Genomic DNA, 21012 nt, shown 5'->3' on the forward strand with positions numbered 1-21012 from the left:
CTCACTCACCAGACTCTCAGGTCACTTCACTGCATGTTTCATTGATCCGTTTAAGAAACGCTGCAGGACCCTCTGGAGCGAGCAGAGGAACAAGCAGCAGGGCAGGGTACCCAGGCACACGCGAAGGAAAGATAATTTATCCATTTCCGACCTGCAAGAGGAAATTGAGGGAATGACTTTAGGGTGTCTCTGCCAAACATCAGTTGTGCCAACTGGCGGGAGGTGGCACTGGGACTGAATGCCAAATCGCTCATGCCAGCTCCTCCCAGGAGTGCTGGCCAGTGTCACTTCGACCAATTTTCCTGCCAGAGAAAATATCCTGTACTGTTTATGCTTTGCTGAAAACAGCGAGGAAATTCATGTGGTGAATAAATTAAAGTGTTTTCTATGTCTTTTACAATATGATACTAATAAACATCATTGGTTTTCCTAATGTAATCTTGCACTGTCATGTTTAGGTTTCTGGGAGCAAAGTAAGAAAGTACAACCAGTCTATCAGTTGTATTTATTAACATTTACCACCAGCTGCATCACTTGTTACTCTGAAGGATACACACAGCAGATGCCTGTACTTTTGATGTTTGCCAAAAATCTTGATCATCTGGTGTTTGTTGAGGTTTAAGTGATGTGGTTAACCCTCCCAGGAAATGTGTTCTCAATTTATTCTAAGAATACAAAGGCAGTTTATACACTCTAATGTTTTTATGCATTGTGAAGGATGTGTTCTAACAAAAGGTGCTACAATTTTGTACTTTACGCTTTGTAGTGAATCAACCTACTGTAGAAGATATTAGAAGCAACAGATTGAATACACCAGATACTTTATGAAATGAAGAGCTCAGTGGCCTCCAAAAGATCAGCACACTCCCCATTCCTCCATCATCCATCATTCACCCCCTCTAATTCCTGTAATCATACAACCACAACCGAGGTGGCTAATTGTTAAGTAAATTGCTCTTCACGTTGGTTTAATTTGGTCAGGCTCAATCAAAATTGTACAAATGACATCTTTCTCTTAACAGTCTAGCAGACGCTTTACATACCCTTCCTGCCTCCAAGGCGGTTGGGCTCATTACTCTGACTACAAAGACTTTTAAAGTAGGATGGAATTATGTAACTTTATAAATCTATGGGATGAATTGTTAATGCAAATGCTTACCTGGCTGTCCACTTTAAGGATGTGCTTGGCAATAGTTGTGGGGTCGTTATTGGCAAATAGTTCTTTGACACGTCTGATCACCCAGGTGTCCAGGGGCTTATTGTCAGAGGGAAGCAATTTTGATTTGAAGCCATTGGGCTTAAAGCTGGAGACGATCTCAAAGACTGGTCCGAGGAAGACTGGGTCCATCTCCTCGTCCTCATCTTCCGCAGGAGAGACTATGAACTGGAAGGGGCTCTCCTCTGAAATGCTGAGGACAGATTTGGATCTTTGAAAGGAGATCTTTGGTGCTTCTTCAGTTCTTAGTCTTTCTACAAAACTGTTAGGCTGGAATAAATACTGAGCTGTCCCTGCTTGCTCCAATGGAGCATCATGCTTTAATTCACAGTAGTAATGGCCCCTTTCTGGGGTACTGGCACTCATCTCGCCATACTTGTCTCTGTCAGGATCGTTCATTAATGAAGGGGAGTGTGGCATTCTCAGTGATGGCACCTTGCTGGGCTTTGGAGGTGGTTTCGGGTAGAGTTGACTATCAGACCCTCTCAGTGCCTCTCCAACTTGCAATTCCAAAGTGGGGCATCGGACAAATGTTGGACTGAGAGCGGGCTCACTGCCTGTTCTAAATACTGGGGCCTTGATGCGTGCAATTCCTTCCATTCCCTTCTGGTGCTGGTGCTGAGGGTGGTGCTGTTGCTGTTGCGGAAGCTTCAATCCTGTGAGTAAACAAGAGAGGAGTAAACCATAGTCAGTGTTAGCAGTGGCTGAGTGGGTAGCATTGTCGCTCCTGAATCAGAAGGTTGCACACAAAAGTACTCTAACACTCCAGTGCAGTACGGAGGGAGTGCTGCACTGTCAGAGCTGCCGTGTTTTGGATGAGACTTTATTCGGAGGCCCTGTCTGCCCTCTAAGGTGGGTAAAAGATCCCATGGCAATATTTCAAAGAAAAGCAGGGGAGTTATTCCTGGTGTCCAGGGTATATTTACGAAAAGAAAGACTTGTATTTATTTAGCACTTTTCATGACCACTGGATGTCTCAAAATGCTTTACAGCCAATGAACTACTTTTGAAGTGTAGCCACTGTTGTAATGTGAGAAACATGGCAGACAATTTACGCACAGCAAACTCCCACAAACAGCAACGTGATAATGACCAGATAATCTGTTTTGTATGGTTGACTGAGGGATGAATATTGCCTAGAACACCAGGGATAACTCACCTGCTCTTCTTAAAAATAGTGCCATAGGATCTTTTATATCCACCTGAGCAGGCAGATGAGGCCTTGGTTTAACATCTCATCTGAAAAACAGCACCTCCAACAGTGCAGTACTCCCTCGATACTGCACTCAAGCTCTGGCATGGGAGTTGAACCCAGGACCCTGTGATTTAGAAGTGAGAGTGCTACTAAGTGATCCACTAACCCACATGACACATGACACATTTATCCCTCAACCAACATCATTAACTAAAGAATTCCAGATGATCTGGTCACTATCATATTGCTATTTGTGGGATCTTGCTGTGCACAAATGGGCTGTGCATTTCCTAAATTACAACAGTGACTACACTTCAGAAATAATTAACTGGATAAATGGTGCTTTGGGACGTCCTGGGGATGTGTAAGGTGCTATGTAAATGCAGGTTCTTTCTTCTGTAAGGATATATTTAAGAATTACAGGCAAATAACTGGATGTCTTATTTAGATACTTTGGTTTTCTGTTATGTTACAAAGACTATAATCTGAATTAGCCCCGGTACAGCAACACAGGAAAGTTAACCTTAAATAGGGTAATGGATCAAATGATAAAACACCATTGCTTGGCGGGTTACATTCGGTACAGTGTCGAAGCACAGGCAGCAAACTCTTCATGTCATGAACATACAGCTCAACACCGACCATTGAACATGGTAAGGAATTTAGTAAATGCTACATAGTCATTTTTAAGCACAGAAAGAAAGGTGTTCAGATCTTTCAATTGTAAAGTCTGTGAAAAGTTACGCACATTTTCAGTGCTGTCTAAAACTGCGTCTGATTCCAAACTCACCCAAAGGAAGGTAACTTTCCGACTGGTGGGATTTCAAGGGCTGTCGTCTATCTTGAACATAGTCGAGACTTGCAGGCTGGCTCCCACTCCTGTCTTTATTCCTGTGGCGACAGAGAAAAGAAAGTTTCTTTAAAAAGAAACCTGTATGTTTGCTGCCTGACGGTGCTTTAAAACTTTGGAGCAGCGCAAAACTTTGCCAAACTGGTGCATGGAAACGCAAGTACTTTTCAGCAGGAGCCTTCCTTCGCTCACACCTCAAGCAGTGGGATAGTACTGAGTACAGGCAGCTGAAGACGAAAGGGGCTGTTAAGCTGCCTATAAAAACATAAATGTACTGAATTCCCATGATATAGCCGAAGGAATTCTGCAGAGGATGTAAAACAAACCCCGTTATGGAAAAAAACATCAAACTTAACCTGTTGTACATCCTCGTTTAAAACAGCTACAAAAACATTCATCTCCAAGGTCAAAGATTGGAACGTGACGTCACTTTAAAGTGCTACAAGAATACAAATCCTTTCAAGGACAAAGGGCCCACAGATTATGTTGGAAGTTGGAAAAGCTCAGAATCAATAATTAATGCGGAATTGTTTCATTTTAACCGGATTCTACAGAGGATTACACCAGTGAGTTTTGTACAAGTTGCCTTGTTCAAAGCTGAATTAGTAACATGGGGGTAAAAAACAGTGTGGGAAGAGGCCTGGCAATGAATCCTTTTCCTGTTCATTTAGCACAAAGTAATACACTGTAATCCAGAGAGATACTGAAAAGTCAACAGGCTATCCAACTCCACCAACTCCATCCGATTTTATTTTTGTTACACTTCTTAATGGTGTTGGATGCAAGGTTGCCAGAATTAGGGTATTAGATGGACAGAGTTTGATGGTCTAAAGACCTTTTACCCTTCCCCAGCTGATCTGTTGTCCCTAGCAAAAATAATACGATATAACACGTGTTCATACTTTGGGTTTAAATTCAGGCTTTCCCACCCAGAAGGTTTAAGGAAGAATCAGATAAACACACAGAGGATGGAAATGTGACTAGAGTAGCCAGGCCTGCTACTAGTGACCCTGGCATGGGCCTCCCATTGTGCTGAGGTTCTGCAGTAACAATTGGGAGGCTGGAAATGTCTGAATGCGAAAGGATTCATTGACAAAATTCGTCCAAACCACTGCTGCTCATAACAATGTGGGATGGTAGTAGGTGGGGGGATTAGTTGAAGCTTCCTCCTCCCCCTCACTGGTTGTGACCCTCGGCAAGTCTATGCACCTGAATTTCCCACCTGCCTGGTCTGGGATGTTGCTGAAGCTGGGATTAAAGAGGAAGGAGGGGCAGGGGGCCAGGGAGAAGAGAGTGTGCATGTGTGTCTGTTTAAGCTTTTACTTCACGAAGCCAATCACAACAAATCCAAACAGGAAACCAGGCAAACATCCAACCGTTAATAGGCCAGACAGATTCTTTAAATGGAAAGCTCGTTCCGTGGATGTGTTTTTTTAAAATAAGCAGACAAGGTGAATTTTACATTGGATCTGTAAGAGCAACCCGGAGTCAGGGAACTGTAAACCCGAGTAAAAAGTTAGTGAGTACTCCTGATCAAAGCAAATGAGAGATTTCTGCACATTGTGTGATACAGTACAGTTGCTGTTAAACAGAAAGGCATCCATAACTTGAACCTTAATCTGCAGTAGGTAATGAATTGTTTCCTTCCAGTAACCCACCTCCAAAGGTTCCCTGATGATAGAATCCGCTCCTGATTGGGCCCATTTGACACGTTCAAGCTCAGTCGCTTTTCTGCGTCCAATTTCCCATCTGGTGAAGAGCAGAACTGTTGCTTGACAGGAGAAGCCATCCCATATTTCTCCTCCATTATCCTCAGCGGAAGGGTCCGATTTATGGGCTGGAAAATGATGGCACCAATCTGCTCGAAGATTGGCTTGCGATTCCCCACGTAGCACCTGACTAGTGCGGGGATGCTGTCAAAGCTCTCCCGCTCAAACTGGTACTGCAAGCGGGTGTAGCCTTCATTCAACCGGACGACCACTTTGTTGATTTTGAAGTGGTGAGGAGTATTTTTCCACTGACAGGTCAAGACCTGGTTCCCAGGGCTGGAGAGAGAATCGCGGATGAGGAAATCTCCATCTCTCTGAATTAGGGTCTCTGCCACCTACAAACATAAACACTGTCAGTGTGACTCAGGAGTGGGTACAAGAACATTTATTCACAGGGCTGCTACACATTATCACAATTACTTCCATGGCATCAGGTATTGAAGAAGCTGGTAGCTATTCGAATGTTCCACATACAGCAGTAAACAAAAGCAAATGGAACAGTAGGAACAGGAGGAGGCCATTCTGCCCCTCGAGTCTGTTCCACCATTCAATTTGATCACAGCTGATCTGTACCTCAACTCCATTTGCCCATCTATGCTCCATATTCGATAACTTTACCTAACAAAAATTTAGCGATTGCAATCTCGTAAATTCCGATTAACTGCAGCATCCAGACCCTTTTGGTAGAGAGAGTTCCAGATTTCTACCAATCTCTGTGTGGAAAAGTGCTTTCTGAGTGGCTTTGCGCAAATTTTATTCTGACCACTCATTCTGGGTTCCCTCACGAGAGGAAAGAATTTCTCTATATTTACCCTATAGAATCCTTTGAACATTTTAAACACATTGAACAGATTACCTCTCAATCTTCAATACTCAGCTGAACAGAAGCCGCATTTATGCAACCTGTTCTCATAATTTAACCCCCTAGGCCCCAGTATCATTCGAGTGAACCTGTGCTGCACCCTCTCCAAGACAAGTATATCCTTCCAAAGAACGCAGTACTGCAGCTGGAGTAACCACGTACATATACCTTTGTAAGTGTTCTGTACATGCACGCATTCTTTTGTCTTCTATATCAAAATGATCAAGCAGCCACCTGTAAAAGCAATCTTCATTTGTACATCTCAAACAACAGCGGGTACTGGATTCCCAAACACAGGACTGAACGGCCGAGCTCTCATTTGAAGATTATGCTCCCTCATTTTGGATTCCCCCTCCCCCACCCCAACGCGTGCCCTCCGCAGAGGAAATAGTTTTTCCATATCTACCCTATCGAATCCTCGTAACATTTTAAACATCTCGATCAGAACACTGCTCAATCTCCTCTATTCAAGGGAACACAAGCCACAAATGCCTTGAGACATTTTATTATAAATGCAAGTTGTTGGTGTTGTTGTTGTACCCTCCAACTGGGCAAAAATCTCAGCACCCGTTGGCATCTCAGCTGAGATCAATACTCTCAGCACCAGCTCAGAATCAACCCCTGGGACCTCCTTGATCAGTACAAGTCGGAAACACAGCGGATGAAATTTGCCTCAGTAGTAATGCTATTGGGTGTAATTGCAATGGCTCTTCGTTACACTGCCTGCCTTATACTCAATCCTGCTGAGATCAATGGAAGGCAGTGTCCGACTGGGATTACAAAGGATGCCTGATATGAACTGCCTGTTTTGTGCTACTGGCAAAGAGCAATTGCAACCTCAGAGACCTTACCTCTGGGCATTTGGGAAGGCTTCTAATTTGATACTTTAAAGATAAAAGGCAATTTTGGTTTAATATGATCATGTTTTTCCATTTATAATCCAGCACAAGAGCATTGTGAAACTGGGGCTCTGGGGAAAATGATCTCATCGCTTATATTGGAATAATCAGTATTAAGTGATACTATAAAGTCTAGACTGACTCAAAACCATATGGGATCTCCAGAGGAGTCTTGTATAGGAAACATGGCTCTACCCTGTCTCATTTCTGTGGTAATTTCTAACATGACTGTGCAAAGTATTCAACTGAAGCAAACAATCACAGCTTAACGGAGAGCAAACAGCACGGTCCAGATCAAAACGAGCAATGTTCAGCAGCGTACCTTCCTGGGAATGTGGCCGTGGTACCAAGCGTGACTTCGCAGGTCTTCGCTGTTTAACTTAAGCTCTTCCTCAAGCTCCTTTCTCAGTTTCTCAGGCGTCGAATCCATTATGTACCTTTCCTTTGAGAACTAAAAACAAAAGAGCAGAAACATCAAAGAGGCGGTTAGAAACCTTCCATCTGATTCTCACTCCTTTACCTGCAGGTAGCTGCTCCACACTTTGATCGGATTTTTTCATTGAGCCCACATGGAGTCCAAAGGGGTGTTTGGCCGTGATTCCAATTTTCCAGCTGGTGCTTTACCCATCCATTTTAATCTCAAATTAATAGCTGCAGGAAATTGTGCTGGAGGCACACTGTTAATGAGTAGCAGTTGGAAATACCCGAGCTTCAGTTGGGCTAATGCTGCCTATCATGCACTAACTACTCTGCTCACTGTTCTGTTACAGGAAGGCATCTGTTCCCAAGCTGCTAATGATGCTTTTATTTGCGCTTTGCTAACTTAATTATATTTAGTTACAAAAATTTAATTTCCATCACGACATATTTTGTGTGCTATTATACACTCTGTACACAGCTCTCAAAAATCTTTTTTGATGCCATAAAGGGATTTTTATCCATGAGCAACTTTAATATAATTCTGACAGTTGCTTGGAGATGTAACATAATTGATGCTTGTTTCCTTATCCTGTGGAACAAAGGTAAGAACCAGAAAATCGACAAGAGAGACAAAAAGGCACATTCAATGCCTCAAGCTAATTTCCATTGTGTGTTTGTGTGAGTATGTACATGTGTGTGTATATAACATGTGTGTGTATATACATGTGTGTGTATATACATGTGTGTGTATATACATGTGTGTGTATATACATGTGTGTGTGTGTGTCTGTGGCCTGTGGTTCGACATATAGCATTATAAGCGATTCTGATTCCTGCTACAACTTCCTCTCCATTACTGTCAATTTAATGAGCTGATAATTCACTTACATTTAGTTATTAGTTCAACAAAATACCAGAGTGGACCAGTGTTTGGCTTGTTATCACTGTTTGGTTTATTCGTCACTCCATCTCTGCTTCTATCCTAATAACAGGATGTTTCCTAAAGTTGTCTCACCTGTCATTGGCTGTGAATCACCTTTTGATAAATGTGTAACTCTAACTTATTAACAAAATACCAGCAAAAACAAACTGAACTTTCCATTCATTATATGTTCAAGTGCTTTTTTGGTCATGCAAGTAACTTTGTGGTACCTTTGCATCTTCGGTCTGACCCTATGTGTAGCAACATGTAAATGGTAAGTAGGTAGTAAGAAGCGGGTAGGACTTATTAGGGACAAAGAGGTTGATAAATGCTTAGAGGCGCACTTTGTATCAGTGTTTACTAGAAGCGTAGATAGGTAGAGGTAATGGATGGGGTGAAGATTGATAGGCTGGATGTACTAGTTATGCTTGGTGGATAAGTCACCTGGTCCGGATGGCTTATGTCCCCAAGTTGATAAAGGAAGTGGGGATGGAGATAGCAGAAGCGCTTGCCATAATCTTCGAATCTTTCCTAGATATAGGGAAGATGCCAGAGGATTGGAGAGTGGCAAATGTGACACCCTTGTTCAAGAAAGGTCATTAGGACAGTCCTAGTAATCACAGGCCGGTCAGTTTAACATCAGTGGTGGAAAAGGTTTTAGAAAAATGATCAGGGAAAAAAATCAACAAGCCCTTGGAGAGGGTTGAGTTAATTCAGGAGAGCCAGCATGGATTTGTAAAAGGCAGATTGTGTTTGACTAATCTAATTGAATTTGTTGATGATGTAACAGAGAGGGTTGATGAAGGGGATGCAGTGGATATTGTCTATAAGGATTTTACGAAAGCATTTGAAAAAGTAGCACATAAAAGGCTGGTTAAAAAAACTTAAGCTCATGGAATAGGTGGGTCAGTGTTAGCTTAGATAAAAAGTTGACTTAAGGACAGAAAACAGTGAGTCGTGGTAAATGGTTGTTTTTCAGACTGGAGGATGGTAGACAGTGGTGTTCCTGAAGGGTCAGCGCTAGGACCACTGCTTTTTTCATATATATATGAATTACTTGGATATTAGAATACAGAGTAAAATTTCAAAATTTGCCAATGAAACCAAACTTGGAGGTGTGGTAAACAGTGAGGATGATACCACTGGACTGCAACAGGACAAAGGTAGGCGAGCAGAACGGGCAGACAAGTGGCAGATGGAATTTAATACAGAGAAAAGTGAGGTGATGCAATTTGGCAGAAGGGAAAGGTAGAGGCAATATAGACTAAATAGCACAGTTCTAAAGAGTGTGCAGGGACGGAGGGACCTGGGGGGGGGGGCATGTGCATCAATCTTTGAAGGTGGCAGGACACATTGAGAGAGTAGTTAGCAAAGCATATGGGATCTTGGGCTTCATTAACAGAGGTATTGAGTAGAAAAGCAGGGAAATGTTGCTGAAGCTTTATAAAGTTCCGCTAAGGGCACAAATAGAGTATTGCATTCAGTTCTGGTCACCACACTTCAGGAAGATGTGAGGGTCCTTGAGAGAGTGCAAAGGAAATTTACTAGAATGGTTCCAGGGATGAGGGATTTTAGGTACAAGATTAGGTTGAAAAAGCTGGGATTGTTCTCCCTGGAGCAAAGGAGATTGAGGGAAGATCTGCTAGAAATGTTCAACATTATGACAGGTTTATATGGTAGACATTAAAAAGCTGTTCCCAGTAGCTGATGGTATAAGGACTAGGGGACAAAGATTTAAGGTGTTGGGCAAGAGATGTAGGAGGAGTGTGAGGAAGAACTATTTTTACGCAGGGCGTGGTCATGACCTGGAACTTGCTGCCTACAAGGGTGGTGGAAGTGGAGATAATGACTGATTTCAGAAGGAAATTGGATGGGTACTTGAGGGAAATAAACTTCAGGGCTATGGGGATAGAGCGGGGGCATGGGATTGCTCGACAGAGAGCCAACATGAACTCAAAGGGTTGAATGGCCTTCGTCTGTGCTGTTATGATTCTATGGGCTGAAAGTTATGAGTGTGCTGCACTCATAAGGGGACGGAAGGCCCGCCCCCAATGATGAAGAGGAGGCGGCCGCACCGTCTCCGGCAATGGCGTCTGGCACCACAACGCAGATGCTGGCACTGTTTTTAAAGGGCTTCAAGCACTTCCCAGTGATTGCAATATTTAAAGGTGCTGCTGCAATTAAAACTGGAAATGAAATGTAAATGTAACTTTGAAACCCCTCTCCCACCGCCCCCCCCTCCCACTGTGTAAACAGTAAATAAAACGACCTATCCAGCCAAAAAACACCTTTCGCTATGTGGAACTTTCACCCCCCCCACACCCAACTTCAGCACCTTTGACCCTCAACCCCTTGCCACCATCCCCACAACCAATTGGAATGATTTTCACCGCTCCCCCCACCTCCTGACCTGAAAATTTCAGTCTTGCCCCCTTCCCACCAGTGTGACGCCTCGCAACTCCATACGGAGTGACTAATGAATGCCAACCAACTTCTCCACATTGCCACTGCAGGACAGCATCTCCTCATGGTGCCCACTAACCAGTGAGCAAATAACAAGAAGTTTTCAGCATTTGCCACCAATTGTTGCCTCTTCTCCATGTGAGATAAAGCTAACTCCGACTATACATTAATGTATGGATCTCAAAGCCTCCATAGCAGCAGTGAAAATATTAATGAAAGATGCATCTACCGTGGGACGGCCGTTGGGTTAAGGTAAGGGGGTTGTGGTGGGCCTCTCCCGGAAGAATTTACCGGCCACCACCCGCCCCCCCAACCTCCACCGCCATGAGCCCTGGAGGGCTCATAAAATTCAGCCCTGTAATTCTATTTTACACTCCGTTCACTGCAATTTAATCACTTTAAAAAACCATGGTCCGCCATGGACTGCAGGTTTCTGCCTGGTGTCACTCCATTATTGTTTGCCCACATATTGACAGCCAATGCAATTCAAAATAATTAATTCCATGTAATGAACTACTTTGAGGATTTTTTGAAAGATATATAAGCTCTATATAAAAAAAAAACCTCTCCTTCTCTTCTGACAAATGGCAGGCCTGTTCTGGAGTCAGAAACATGGGCCCAGAAATTCTCCTGGTTTCCCACAATAGCGCTGGCAGGAGACCTAGGTAATCCCTAAGGGAAACAGCAGTTCTTAACCTGGGGTTTCCGCTGGTCTCCTGCTGAAATTACAGCGGGAGATCAGGAGAACCCCCCCCTGCGGAATTTCCCAGCTAATCCCCATTTCCCCTTATCCCTTTCTCCCTAGGGGGAGTGCTCTGTCATTTATCCCTTCCTCCCTTGGGGGCGTGCTCTGTCATAGGCAGGTCTTCTGTCTAACTGATGAAACGAGCTGTCATTGGGCTGGACCAACTCTGCCGGGATGCCCGGGAATGGGGCATGGATCTCCCAACTGCTGCTGCTGTCGAGTGAGCAAACCTGCAGGAATGCTTTCAACGAGACTTGGCAACCCTACCGGGCCGATCTAAGTGACAGGCAACCCCGGAATTCCAGCTCCCCCGTTGTCTGGTTACCATTCTGCTTCTCTCAGACTCCCAGGAGGCCTAACTCAAAACATGTCAATTATTTTTAAATTATAACTGAGTGTTCCACAAATAGTTCAGTGGGTTAATACATCATGAGATGTGAACTGAGTGCTACAGAGGACAAAAGGTAAGGAAATTATCCCAACAGTTATGCTTCTCATTTACTTTGCTTTGTGGCAAGTTAGAATCATAGAATGATACCGCACAGAAAGAGGATTTTCGGCCAACCATGCCCGTCCTGGCTCCTTAAAAGAGCTACGTTACCTTTTCTCTCATAAAGGAAATAGAAATAAGAGAGAACTGTACTCATACATTCACCTCTCTCTCCAATACCACAGAATGTGTGTTAAACTCCATGAAGGTGTACTTGTACTGTGGTGCCCTCAAGTGGTACTCCAGCACTCACACATGATGATGGTCATATATGGAAATCTCAGATATAAGTATTGGGAGTACCTTCATCACACGGGCTACAGTGGTTCAACAATGTGGCCCACCACCACTAAAGGGCGATTAGGGGTTGGCCTAAAAGATGTCGGCCGTGCCAGTGACGCTCACATCCCGAAAGTAAAAAAAAAAAAATTTTTACAGTTTTATTGCCACAGCTTCTCATCAACTCCAAATCAATCAAGTGAAATTAGGAACTGAATCCTGATGTCAGCCTGTTGAGACATTTTCTCCTTCATTACAATTTTTATAAAATTCGAGTATAGACTGCCTCTATTCTGTTCAAGTTATTACAAAGTGTTTGCAGCATAGAAACAGGCCGTTCAGCTCAGCAGACCCATGCTGTTGTTAATGCTCCACACTAGCCTCCTCCCACCCCTCTTCATCGAATCCTATCAACATATCCTTCTACTCCTTTTGCCCTCTTGTGCTTATCCAGCTTCCACTTAAATACATCTACACGATTCACCTCAAATACTGCTTGTGATAGCAAATTCCACATTCTAACCACTCTCTGGGTGGAAAAAGCTTCTTCTGAATTCCCTATTAGATTTAATGGTGGCTGTTATATTTATAGTCCCTAATTCTGGTCCTGCCCACAATTGGAAACATCTTCTCTACATCTATCCTATCAAACCCATTCATAATCTTGAACACCTCTACGAGGTCACCCCTCAGTCTTTGCTGTTCTAGAGACAGGTGACCTAAAGCTTGGTCAAACAGGCAGCTTTTAAGGAGCACTGTAAAGAAGGACAGAGTGACAGCCTGGTGAAACTTTGCCAATTATATACCTCTCAGTTCCGCTGGTCTCAGCAGTGCCCGGGAGGTCACCGGGCAAGAGGCTCTCTGTCTCACACAGTGAGGGGGCAACTCCTTGCTGTGACCAGTGGCTGAGATTAGGAGAGCAGTTGAATTCATCCCTCATCCCACTGCTGCTGTGCCAGGAGGTGTTTGTGCTTCAATGTACAAGACCACAAGTGCTGTTTACTGATCAAATACCAATAATTCACCTAGGAAGGGATGGACACAAATTACATCTAGTGGGATGGAAGAGTGTTCAAGCTGCAGTTGATTCATTTACAAATACAAACTACTCCTCTTAGTTTGAAGTTGTTTAATTTGAATTATTTTGTTAACTTGAACTGAAATTGTATTATTAAATATAAAATCCTTTGTTGCTTTGCTACAGAACTACTGGATAATTTATTTGGGAACTATTAACAACTTTTAATTAGCAAGAACAGACTGCACTCAATTGATTAAGAGCTCACCAGTCTAATGGAAATGACATCTTACCAGGTTCCACAGAGGGTCACCGCAAATGCTACATCACAGTCACTTCACACCAGTTTTAAGATTTACAACACTAACTTACAGCCACAGAAAAACGAGAGAGGAAGCGAGATTCTGAAGAATGACATTCAGTCATATTGATCCAAGTCCCATGCAGCCAGTTACCATTGGTACACTGTAGTCAGTCAATTCTACATAGCTTATCCAAAATTCTGCTGCCCAGGTTCTAACTTGCACCAAATCCCGTTCACCCATTACCCCTGTGCTCGCTGACCTACATTGGGTCCAGCCCGGCAACACCTCGATTTTAAAATTCTCATCTATGTGTTCAAGTCCTTCAGTGGCCATTTATCTGTAATCACCTCCACCCCTACAACCTTCTGAGATCTCTGTGCTCTTCCAATTCTGCCCTCTTGTGCATCCCCGATTTTACTCACTGCCCCATTGGTGGCCGTGCCTTCCGGTACCTAGGCCGTAAGCTCTGGAATTCCTTCCCTAAATCTTTCCACCTTTCTACCTCGCTTTCCTCCTTTAACACGCTTCTTAAAACCTACCCTCTAACCAAGCTTTTGGTCATTTGTCCTAATAACACTTTATATGGCTCGGTGTCGAATTCTGTTTGATTACGCTCTCGTGAAGTGCCTTGGGACATTTTACTATGTTAAAGGTGCCATATAAATGCAAATTGTTGTTGTTCTTGAAGACAGCCTGTGGAAATGTGCCACAGCAGATGTAAGTTATGATGGTGTATGTATAAGGCTAATGGTAAAATGTACTTGTGCTGGGCAAGAGAACAGTCAATCGAGGTTATGCATCCATCTCCCACAGGGAGCAATCTCACCAGAGTTCAACTAATATAATCAGAGATAATGAAATTCATCTACAGGAAGAAGCTAGAAACAAAGAAAAATAGGAGCAGGGGTTGGCCATTCGGCCCTTTGAGCCTGCACTGCCATTCAATATGATCATGGTTGATCTTCCAAACTCAGTAACCTGTTCCCGGTTTCTCCCCGTATCCCTTGATCTCTTTAGCCCTAAGAACTATATCTAACTCTGTCTTGAATATATTTAATGATTTGGCCTCAACTGCTTTCTGTTGTAGAGAATTCCACAGGTTCATCACTCTCTGGGTGAAGAAATCTCTCCTCATCTCAGTCCTAAATGGCTTACCCCTTATCCTTAGACTGTGACCCCTGGTCCTGGACTCTCCCGCCATCAGGAACATCCTTCCTGCATCTAGTCTGTCCAGTCCTGTTAGAATTTTGTAGGTTTCTATAAGATCCCCTCTCATTCTTCTAAACTCTAGCGAATACAAGCCTAATTCACCCAATCTCTCTTCATATGTCAGTCCCGCCATCCCAGGAATCAGTCTGGTAAACCTTTGCTGCACTCCCTCCATAGCAAGAACATCCTTCCTCAGATAAGGAGAACAAAACTGCACACAATACTCCAAATACTCCAATGAAGTTCATCTACAGGAAGAAGCTAACCCCTGGTATATTACCTGACAAGTTACTAGAACATCGTATCTTATAAAATTTCAGTAGTTCATGAAAACAAGGCCTTAATGAGATCTGCCTGATAACAGTTTGTTTTAAGTCCTACGCCCAATGCAGTCTCTGAATGTTGTGACATTTATGGATTGCCCCAGGACAAGAGGTTGTAAGGCCAGTGGAGTATTTTAAAAGGGAAGGAGCCCTGAGAGAGAATGGAATGGAAGACAGTCAACTCATTTACTGAGCAGTGCAGAATTACAGATTACACTCCCTGAGTCACTGCAGGGCTTCAGAATGTGGCTGAATGTCTGCTGGGCGATATTTGTAAAAATATCAGTCAATGCATTCATGTGAAGCTCCTCTGTTCTCTTGTTTAATACAATCAATGATCCTTTCACTATTCACTGGTTAGCTCACTCTCCATCCAGTGCCACTGGTTAGCCCACCCTCCATCCAGTGCCGCCGGTTAACCTGCCCTCCATTCAGTGCCGCTGGTTAGCCCACCCTCCATCCAGTGCCACTGGTTAGCCCACCCTCCATCCAGTGCCACTGGTTAGCCTGCCCTCCATCCAGTGCCCTTAGTTAGGCCATCCTCAGTCCAGTGCCACTGGTTAGGCTACCCTCTGTCCAGTGCCACTGGTTAGGCTGCACTCTGTCCAGTAACCACCGGTTAGGCCGCTACCTCTTGGTTTTTAGGACGATGCAGATAATTGGATGATATATTAATGTTTAAAATGATGAAAGCATGGAATAGGATAACTAGAAGCAGACTGTTTTCAGCGTTGAGAGGTCAAAACGGGCAGCCATAAATACAAGTGTAAATGGAAGTGATTTAGAACAAGAGAAACTTGCTCATACAGAGCGATGGGAAGCTGTGAAATCTATTTCTAGAGTTGGCTGGAAACTCAACATTGAAGGTTAAATTGGATAGGTGTTTGAAGAGCTAAAGGGGTATGGGAACTGGGGGGTAAATGCTGAACCAGGCTGGTTGGACTGCGTGACCTATTTCTGTGTTATAACTTCAATGTATTTCTTTGGGAAGCATCAATTGCAAACTCAATTCTGTTTTCCACCAACATGCCACAAACACTTACTCTCAACGGGGTCACTGAATAACAATCAGGAATGGAAACCAAGGGAGATTTTTAAAAATCTCTTCCTAACCGAGGGATGATGTGATGAACACTAGTAGCACCAGCTACAGTTAGATAGCTCAGTAGAGACCAGTCCTTACTTGATGACTTACTGCACCTCAGGGAGAATGTTTAATAAGGTGTTTCCTATCCAGAATCAGAGAGTGAGAATTAACTAAATAACATGTACAAGTGGTGCTCTAATTGGTGTTTGCTCACTCAGATTAAGAATGTTTAATGCTTACCATTTCCTGTGGTTCAATAATGTGTCTTTTGACACTATTTGTCGCTCTAATTAAAAGCCCTTCCATATCTTTAAAATACATCAATGGCCTCACACTGGTGAGTAAACATATAAGATTTGTGCCTAAAACCCACTGGATTTGTTTATGTATGATGGCAGTGCCATTACTCACTGTGTTAAGGTGGCACTGATTTATTCATTGCACAGTATATAGAGAATTAGAATGTTGTGCAGAGAAACAAGCTACCCAGTCCCCGCCAGTTTTTTATCCACATGTCACAGTCTGATTTCACTCTGCTGCTCATTCAGGTCATGTAGCTTATAATGTGGTATTCCCCAATTCTAGCAATTAAAAAAAATATATACTCAGGGCTAAACGAATATATAAAAATACTATTTTGGACATGAAGCCTGGTATACCTGAAATACATGAACGTGTCAGGTGCTGGTGTTCTTGTGAATATGTTTTGTAAAACTAACTTTTGTTTTTATGAACAGACTTAGGGGTAGATCATAAACTCTGTGACAGTGTAAATTGGGTGATAGTTGAGTTGGCAGCCTGTTTTACATTTCTACATTTATTTCTACTGATAATCAAGATTTATCCCCATTTCTCACCTGGGAGTCTGATTAGGTGACAGTACAAAGTGAAAACAAGTTTAAAGCCCATTGCTGTTAGAATCAAAGGCCACAGGAATCAAAGCGAAATTAAAATGGTCCGCTGTTATAAATCTGAGCAAACTACTCCTACCCCCACCCCCCGCCACCACTGCATTTACACAATAATAAGAACATGCGGTCAGTAGCCCCACTACAAGCTGCCTTTTACAGAGCTTCAGCTGCCTGTAATGACTGTTTTTACCATCTGCAAATACAGGTGGAAGGGAATGCCAGACAAAGTCAGACAAAATACCTCCAGAACTCAGCATCAGAGCGCTTGGGCGCCTTACACTTTTTTACCATGGCCTAGCTGATGTGTGATTCAGGAGATTATCCGATCTGCATTATTTTAACACCGGCATTTTAACCTATTCATATTGAGCCTGATCAGTAGCTCATCCACCATCTTCAACATCACTTCCTCCACCACCACCAGCACACCAGTGGCTGCAGTGTGCACGATCTACATGCAGCAACTCGCCAAAGCAGGCACGGAGGACCATTACCTCCAAGTTCCCCTCCAACTCACACACCATCCTGACTCGGAAAGAGATCGCTGTTCCTCCAGCGTCGCTGGGTCAAAATCCTGGAACTCCCTACCTAACAGCACTGTGGGAGCACCTTTAATACACGGACTGCAATGGTTCAAGAAGAAGGCCGATCACCATCTTGTGAGGAGCAATTGGGGTGGGCAATAAATGTTAGTGGCGCCATAACCCGAGAATAAATCTAATTATTTTAAATGGTTTAACAATAACCTTATACAACACCCATCAGGCAATCTAGGCTTTAAGCTCTTATCTTTCCTGAAATAGACAGTGTAACCATGTTAGCACAAACAATAAACAGGATCAGGAGCTAATGGTGCAATAACAACAGCAAAGTGATTCCTGACGACGCAGCCAGGCGCCAACATCATCAGTGCGTTTCCAGCTGCGTACATGTGCAGAACACTTTCTTCCTGTCAGTATGGTGGTGGTGTACATGTGCAGCTGGTTTCTTCCTGTCAATATGGTGGTGTACATGCGCAGTATACTTCAGCACTCGGCTTGCCAGGACTAATTCGCGCGTGCGCTCGAAAATGTCATTGCGTGCCCAGCTACCCCCACTCCCCACCTGGCCTAGACCTGTGTTCTTCCCCACCCACCTCCCACCCCACAGCCTCATCCTCTTTCTGTCAGTTCCCCCGGTCTACTTACCTGCTCCCCCAGCCTCTAGCCTGCAGTTTCCCTCTCCCTCCCCTTTCCCTGTGCGGGGAAGAGAGGGGGCGATCAGGGGAGAGAGCGAGGGTGGGGGAGTAGAAGCGGGAGGGAGTGGGGGAGGAGAAGCGGTTGTGGGACGGAGCAGGGTCACTTGCTGCCCACCTCACCTGCTGCCTTCCTTCAGCCACTAGGTCCCGGCATTGCCACTTCCCCCCACTCGGCCGCTCAATTCCCATTTCCCCTTGCACTCCGGCCACTTATTCCCGGCCTCGCCATTTCCCCCCACTCGCTCCCCGCTTCCCCTCCACACCCACCCACCCACAACCCGGCCGCTCACTCCAGGCCTTGCCACTTCCCCCAACTTGGCCGCTCACTCTCCGCTTCTCCCCCACACACCACCCCACACCCCCCAACACTGGTGGCTTCCCTCCAGGCCTCAATGCTCCCCGCCCCCCTCGGCTGATCGCTACCTGCCACACTGCATCGGGAGGTGGGGGAGTGGGAATGAGCTGGGCGCCGAAACGCAAGGCTCGGAGTGAGTGGCTGAGGGGAAGAAGTGGCTAAGCCGGGAATGAGTGGCCGAGAGGTAAAGGCCTGCTCCCCGACCCGAACCTGACGGGTCCCGACGACATGTGTCGGGTTCGAGTCGGGTCAGGTTGCACTTCCGGGTCCGGCATTCGGGCTCGGGTCGGTCCGGGTCAGACACGCTCTATCACAGGTAAGTGGCTCCAATGTAAATTTAATTTTTGGATTAGAAAGGTAGTTTTGTTACAGTTATTTTGTGCAGATCAGCAACAAAGTGAAAAACGGAAGGTAAGTTAACTGATGGTCGGATCGGGTGCGGGAAAAAATGGAAGGACTCGGGCTGGGTCGGGCTCGGGTCGGATGTGATTCTGTTGGGCTTGGGTTGAGTTTTTTTTTGCAGACCCAAGCAGGCCTTTACCGAGAGGTGGGGGGGGGTGAAGCGGGGAGCAAGCGACTGATGGGGAACAAGCGGCAAGGTGGGAGCGAGTGGCCGAGGAAAGGCAACAGTGAGGCGAGGAGCGAGTGGCGAGCAGATGGGCGTGGGAGGGAGCAACGAAGAGAAGCGTGATGGTGGGGTACTGTTGGGGATGGGATGGAGGTGGCACTTGGAGCCATTAAGAGGACTTGGGTTTAATTTGTTATTTTGTGACAAATTGAGCAGCGCCATCTTTATTACTGGCAACTGCCTGAGACGTCACAGACAGTGATGTTTCAGTGGATGAGGCTGCATTTGTGCCTGTGCCAGTACTGTGCCACCTAGTGGTTATGTGTCAGCAAATGCAGCCAAACAACAAAGCAACTTACCATTTATTTAGCTTTGCTCATGTAAAAGAAAATCCCAGAGCGCTTTACAAAAAGCATGGGCAGGATATGAAGGGATTTTAAGAGGGCAGGCCAAAGGCAAAGAGCTAGTGAGATCTGAATTTACGTAATGGGAGATATTCCACTATGGTATTCCTGCTACTGAGGAGATGCCTATTGAGACCATGTGTCAAGAAATGATTCATCCCAGCCTGTGAGGTTTCACATAATAATATAAAACGAACAGGAAATCACCAGTTGGGGACACACAATTTCTCCATACGTGCTCCAAGCTGGAATGTGAATTTCCCCATATGCTCTCCAATTTGGTGCATTTTGCACAGGGAACACCAAGGTGGTAAATCTATCATACAGCACCTTATTCCATCTCTTAGGAATGTTTCAAACCCCTTCACAGACACTGAGTGGGCAAATTCCTTCAGAGGCTTTCGAATGCAGAGACAGAGAGGAATCAAAGATGAAGTGATTTGGGAAGAGAATTCCAGAAGATTGAAGGGTAATGGGAGTGTTGGACAAACAGCAGTCCAGAGTTCCAGGCTGCGATGTAGGACTGGAAGAAGATTTTATGAAAAGAGGCTGATGATGTGCAATGATTTAGCAACACCCAGCACCATCTTGAAAGTGATTCCAGCAAAGATGATACCAGAACTGAGAGGTTATACCTATCAGGAAAAATTGTACATGGTTGTGCTCTTTTCTCTGGAAAAGAGAAGGCTGAGGGCTGACCTGGTAGAGGTCTTTAAGATTATGAAAGGGTTTGATTAGGGTAGACATAGAGAAGATGTTCCCACTTTTGGGAGACTCCAAAACTCGGGGCCATAAATATAAACTAGTCACCAATAAATACAATAGGAAATTCAGAAGAAACTTCTTTGCCAGATAGTGGTGAGAATGTGGAACTTGCTACCACAAGCAATAACTGAGGTGAAAAGCATAGATGCATTTAATGGAAACCAGACAAACACATGAGGGGGAAAGGAATAGAAGGTTATGTGGGTAGATTAGAAATCCAGTCATGAAGGGTGGTGGACAATGAAACAACTAACTGGAACAGGTGGCTCCACAAATATACCCATCCTCAATGATGGGGGAGCCCAGCACATCAGTGCAAAAGATAAGGCTGAAGCATTTGCAACAATCTTCAGCCAGAAGTGCCGAGTGGATGATCCATCTCAGCCTCCACCTGAAGTCCCCAACATCACAGATGCCAGTCTTCAGCCAATTTGATTCACTCTCATGATCTCAAGAAATGACTGAAGGCGCAGGATACTGCAAAGGCTATGGGCCCTGACAACATTCCGGCAACAGTCCTGAAGACCTGTGCTCCAGAGCTTGCTGTGCCCCTAGCCAAGCTGTTCCAGTACAGTTACAACAGTGGCACCTACATGGCAATGTGGAAAATAGCCGAGGTATGTCCTGTACACAAAAAGCAGGACAAGTCCAACCTGGCCAATTACCACCCATCAGTTTACTCTCGGTCATCAGTAAAGTGATGGAAGGTGTTGTCAACAG

The 21012-nt window shown here is 44.5% G+C and overlaps 1 protein-coding gene across 3 annotated transcripts in view; it reads right to left on the reverse strand.

The window, feature by feature from the left end:
* Positions 1-21012, reverse strand: part of bcar3 (BCAR3 adaptor protein, NSP family member) — a 112421-nt gene that overhangs the window by 16327 nt on the left and 75082 nt on the right. For all 3 annotated transcript variants that reach the window (XM_068036812.1, XM_068036814.1, XM_068036813.1), the window contains 4 exons: positions 7114-7242; positions 4920-5365; positions 3202-3302; positions 1160-1872 (listed from right to left, as the gene is read on the reverse strand). In XM_068036812.1, coding sequence (XP_067892913.1) covers positions 1160-1872; positions 3202-3302; positions 4920-5365; positions 7114-7242 — 1389 coding nt within the window. The remainder of the gene's footprint in view (positions 1-1159; positions 1873-3201; positions 3303-4919; positions 5366-7113; positions 7243-21012) is intronic.

This window comes from Heterodontus francisci, chromosome 8 (genome assembly GCF_036365525.1).
Source record: "Heterodontus francisci isolate sHetFra1 chromosome 8, sHetFra1.hap1, whole genome shotgun sequence".
Classification (NCBI taxonomy): Eukaryota; Metazoa; Chordata; class Chondrichthyes; order Heterodontiformes; family Heterodontidae; genus Heterodontus; species Heterodontus francisci.